The sequence below is a fragment of the Centroberyx gerrardi genome, chromosome 7 (assembly GCF_048128805.1).
Source record: "Centroberyx gerrardi isolate f3 chromosome 7, fCenGer3.hap1.cur.20231027, whole genome shotgun sequence".
NCBI classification, from domain to species: Eukaryota; Metazoa; Chordata; class Actinopteri; order Beryciformes; family Berycidae; genus Centroberyx; species Centroberyx gerrardi.
In genome coordinates, this window is record NC_136003.1 from 23,144,318 (window position 1) to 23,149,934 (window position 5,617).

General features: G+C 38.9%; 1 protein-coding gene across 1 annotated transcript; it reads right to left on the bottom strand.

Moving 5' to 3' along the window:
• Positions 1 to 1,293: 1,293 nt before the first annotated feature.
• Positions 1,294 to 4,651, bottom strand: psmg3 (proteasome (prosome, macropain) assembly chaperone 3). The gene is made up of 3 exons (XM_071925776.2): positions 4,512 to 4,651; positions 3,528 to 3,758; positions 1,294 to 1,742 (listed from the first exon to the last, which is right to left on the bottom strand). The coding sequence occupies exons 2-3, from the start codon at positions 3,744 to 3,746 to the stop codon at positions 1,590 to 1,592; spliced, it is 372 nt and encodes a 123-aa protein (XP_071781877.1). The 5' UTR covers positions 3,747 to 3,758; positions 4,512 to 4,651; the 3' UTR covers positions 1,294 to 1,589.
• Between the last annotated feature and the right edge of the window lie 966 nt (positions 4,652 to 5,617).

The following is a 5,617-nucleotide window of genomic DNA, read 5'->3' on the forward strand; positions in this document are numbered from 1 at the left end:
TTGTTGTATGGGCAGCAGATAAACAGGTTGGGCACAGGTGAATGCGTCATGTGACCACAACTAGGCGTCAGTCGTCATCACGTCGCCCATAAACTGCCATGACAGACGCATCTCAAGCAAATCTATTCATGCTTGGGCAACCTCCTTGGGGCTATCATGATTGCAGCTTAACTAGTTATGAAGCCGCTGTCAGGAAAGTTTTGGCCCTTGTGACTAATTTACATACATCTTAAAATGCATTAATGCATGTGATCCATTAATTTACTCTTATTGCTAAATCTCTCACATATTATATTTTATTTGCACAGAAGAAACCTTCCACAAAACTCACAAAAGTTTAAGATCATTATAAAGTAATATACTAAATCTAAAATAAAAAAAACCCAAGAACAAAATGTTATAGGCCTACTAATATACAATATAATTATACTATATACATATACTATATACTTATATTAATAACTATCAAATGCAACTTTATGAAAAATGTGTTTCCAAAAGGGACTTAAATGAGTAGACGACTGCCAGTCTCATGTCTTCATGCAGTCCAGACTTGAGAATGTTCAGAGATTTATCTGTAGACCTGCTGTAAAGCTGTGCTGCTTCTCATGGGGTGATAAAAAATGTGCAGTATAATTGCAACCAAACCTTTGCTGTGAAGGTGATGAATAAGACTTTAAATCAATGCTGAACTGCACTGGAAGCTAGTGTAATGAGACTATAATTGATAAATAAAACATAAAGACCTCAGCCGGATTAGAAAATGCCTTGCCAAATTTTACAGTTTTTTTTGTAACTCATTTTTTTTTTATTTTCATATTCGAGTTCACACAATCCAGTATACATTGTCATGTCATGGAACAATTTTACAGTTTGATAGGAATTAGGATACTAAATGACTGTGATTTTGTCATGCTTACAAAGTTAAGCCAGTGGTAACTCCAAACTATTTTTCAGTGAGGCTGGGTAGAGCTGCAGTTTTTAGAGATGGGCAAAAATACATCAAAACATTTCAGAAGTGGCCGTGTGCCTGATATTACACAGGTGCTCTAGAAGGGATATTACTCTAAATTCTTTTGTATGTATTTGTAGTTTAAAATACAACAATGCTATGCTCAGAGGTTGTTACAAATAATATAGTAATACTATAATAATATATAATAACAAAAAAGTATTTGAAATCTGTAAAATGCAAATTACAAAATACATAAAAGAAGTTAAATAAGTATTTCAAGTATCTATTGGAAATACTGTCCATCTGTAACTAAACCATCAGTGATTCCACAATTCTTGTTTTTTAAGACCCCAGTGGCTTGCAGAAAACCTTTACAACCAGGTAGAGCATAAACACTAAACTTTGTTTTTAAGAATAAGCATTCCTTTAATGTCACAAGAATTTGAAATTGTCCTCAGGGCTTCTTTATTACAGATTTACTACAATGGCATTTAGAAAAGAGTAAAATGTTCTAAATTACAGTTCAAAAAGGTGAAATGATTACAGGAAAAAAAAAACGGTGGGCTGCATTTCTCCAAGCGTTCAGGCTTCAGGCCCGCTGTTGAGTAATCTTGTTGCTCCCTCTCCTGATCCGCTACCAGACTTGACAACTTCTGATGATGTCTTTCATGTGCTTTATTGCTTCTACGGAGGAGTCCTTGAGCGACAGACCCAGCAACACGGGCCTGTTGCCAGCCTCTTGTGAGACAAAGGTTGCCAGGTTTTTGGCACAGACATGTGTCAGAGGCTGAAAATAGAAACATGTGTGAGACATTAGATTATTGCATAAAACTGCCACATACTGCACCGTAACACTTTCATATCGGCAGAAAAATAATGTAAAATACATTAGAGGTCTGCATTGGCCAGATTTCTCCACCAAGCCCCTTCTCTCCTAATCCTTATAGTCCAACAAGGGTAAAATGGTTGACAGATTTACTCAAAATAATAATATCTGACCTAAATGTTTTTTTTTATTGTTTTGCAATAATAAAAAGAAGATTATGGGAAAAATGATATAACTAAAAAATCCCTGTCTTGCTGACTGCATGTTGCCATCACCTCAAATGTTTCCCCCTCTTCTGACTTAAAACACTTGCTCCTCCCTCTATGCTCGCCACCGTGTTGCTGAAAACCCAGCAGTGTTACCAGAGAGACCTGCGACCCTCCAAAAGGGCGTACATCTCCAGTTCTACCATAGTTCTGTCCTCTCGAGCCCACAAACGTCCCTGGAAGCACCTCAGGCCAGGGTCACCACGTCTCACACCTTGCCATGGAGTGTGAGGTCCCTGATCCTCGATGCACTGTGAGGCTCTGCCCTGTGACGGAGGTGCGACGGGACGCTCCCACAGTGCATACTGGAAGCAGCATAGTGCTCCTTTACATTGACATGTTGATATAAACCTGGCCTGTCTAATCTAACTGGTATAAAATGATGAAATTATGTCTGCAGCACTTTTCACACAACACACACACTCCTGCCCTGCTACTCCCTTTGTCTGATATTATCAACAGCCATGACGTTTTTTGTAGTTCACACACTATCAGAAAACAAAAGGTACAGAGTTGTACCTTTTGTCACTAAGGCTGTTCTGTACAACTTTTTTTTTTCATACAATTTGAGTTTTTACAGGTATCAATTCACTTTACACAACATTTCACAATGTGAAGAGGCTGACAGAAAAATTACTCTCCAATCATTATTTTCTGTAAACCCAGCCAGACATATTTGGTAAATATACAGTTTATAACTGGCATATATTGCCATGCAGCATTGTCAATTAGGCTGCATTTCACACGTCAATTGAGAAATATAATTCATTTTTGTGAAGGTCTCCCAGAGTATGTACCCATTGCATATCTGATAAGTCACATTATCAGATATGCAAAGGGTACATATGAATTTCATGCTATTCATGAAAACAGACTCAAGTTGATTCTGTTTTCATGCATACATGATTATCTGGTTACTATGCAATCTGGTCTAAAATGTGTAGCCAATGACAGACAGGTAGACTGGGCTATTGGCATAATGCCTAATAACATTATTGACAATATTCAATCATGGTTTCAATCTGTGAGGGTGCCTCAACACTGCATCTCACCGTCGCTCTACAACAACCACACGCCTGTAAAGATAGTGCAAGTATTGCTAGAGTGTGAAACAAAAGATAAAAATGCTTGACCACAGTGGCACATCTATACGACTTGTCAAATGAACAAGCAACAGACCATGATTATTATGCATTTCTCTACTGATGATCCATATTTACACTGTGTGCCAATTAGAAAATGAAATGGAGGGGAGAAATAGGTTTCCTGTGTGTTAATTATGGCACAGACCACTGAACTCCACTGCCTGTGAACATTTAATTTGTCTCTGTCTAGCAGAGCCGTCCTGGAGCAATCTTATTTGCCCATTCACAGCATGAAATGAGATACCCTCTGCTGCAAAAACTCTGTCGGGCATCCTATGAGCAAGTCTATATCACACTGATACAATATTTATCTGAACAATTTCATTCAGCATTACCTCGTCTTTTCCCAGCAGTACTTTGGTGGAGAACATTGGGGTGCTGATATCGTTAGATCTGGAGTCAGGTGTGACGGATATCAACGTCCCGATCTTGCCGTACTGTGTGAGGACTACAAATATGTAATTGCTGAATTCTGTACAGACGACCTGTGTTGAAATTCCATTGACTTCCTTCTCAGTCTGTTTCGATCTGATGAGCGGCTCGGTAGCAGACATTCTAGGTTAATCCTGTGGGGAAAAAATCAAACAGGAAAAAGCACATGAAGATTACTTGACAAGATAATTAACAGCAGGGACGTATCTCTTGTCGTGGGCCTGTGGTATTGATGACACCACACATTATGTTTGCTATTTAATTAGGCTGTGCTTTCCATCATCATGGCCTACATTTAGTGCCTGATATTACATAGGTGCAAATGTCAAGCCTTTCCAAACAGTAGGGGATCTAATGCTCAATGTTTCAGCGGTTGCACCTCTGCAACTTTCACGTGTTACTCTTCCTGTAATAATGCAATAATTATGCATGCTCAGATTACTCACTGCCTAACACTGTTTACAGATACAAATAGCCCAGATACTCATGGTATAGGTCTTCAAAGATTAATAATTCATGCTGAAATGTACTCACTTTAGGACAATATTAATGTGATCTTAACATTTTCAGACCTTTTACAAGTGAATGTTACTACAGCAAAACTATGAGCGGCTACATCAAGATGACTATCTCTATAAATAGTTGAGAATCAGGTCTGACAAAAACCTCCATCCCTCCCCCTGTACACGGCTCCCAGGACCGGTATTTCTGTTACAAAACAACGGGGGAGCAAGAGAGAAACTCCCCAGAACTGGTGCAAGTGTGCCCGGCTACAGGAAGTAGGATATGCCGAGGCTAACGGCTAACGTTAGCTCCTACTGTAAACACGACAGACGAAACTACAAGAAACGCAGCTTTTTCAACGACTATGGAGAAAAAATCCTCACCCTGTGTCTTCGTCCGTATGCACTAAAAATCTGGCTCTACTACGAGACCCGCTTCACTTTCAACAACTTTACTTTCGCTCTGTCATTCTCTCTCCAGTGTGAAAATGAAACCAGCAAGGCTGTTCAACCAAACGTCCCTCGCTCATTTGAACATGCGCAGAGCGTCCTGTCTGCGTGATGACGCATGGCCCGGACGGGTTTGCATTTGATCTGCTTTATAGGCTTTGCCAAAAGATTAAAATAATTTATAACATACAGTCGGGCTTATGAAAGGAAGGCATATATTTCAAACAAAATTCGACTAGTCTTGGATGTGATTGATTTTCCAGATTTGATCCATGATCATGCAATTAGTTTATTTCTGGATTTCTACAAAACCTTTGATACTGTTCTGATCCATTTATATTTGAAGGTTTTATTTTAATGTTCATAGCGGAGTCGGGGCAAGGGATCGGATAGGGTTGTCCAGTATCCCTTTTTTAAAGTTTCTGATAGCTGCAGAACTTCTTAATTTATTTTTTCTTCACTGTGTGAATGTAGGGTGTAAGGATCACAGACAAGTGCTTAATGATTAGCCAGCTGGCAGATGATACCGGTTTTTTGTTTTGTTCTCTCTTGTTTTGTTTTTTTTACTCAGGGATGAGAATAAGGCTTTAAAGTGTTTCTCAGCTGCTTCTGGTCTCATTGTAAATCAGAACATGGGTGAACGTAAGTGTATGATTCTGACAAAACACCTCTATGTGGGATGCAAGTACAACGAAACATCCTCAAAGTTTAACTGAACTTGTTAAGCTGCAAAAAGCAAAACTTCAATTCATGGTTAAAGCGAGATCTTACAATTCAAGGTTGTGTCTTGACTCTTGCTGTTAAAGGTTGAGGTTATTCTGGGGCTTGTGTACCCGACGCCGTCTCACTATGTTGACAGCAAGACTTGTGTAGCCATTGACTCTCTTGTTCAGATAAATTTATCTGGAAAAATAAAAAGTAAAAAGGAAGACAATCAAGATATTTAGTGTGTTTTTAATGCTTTGGATTCCAACAGAATCAATCACATTTTTAAACTCTACTGTATCAGAAGGTGCCTCTCAGGTGCAGACGATCGATAC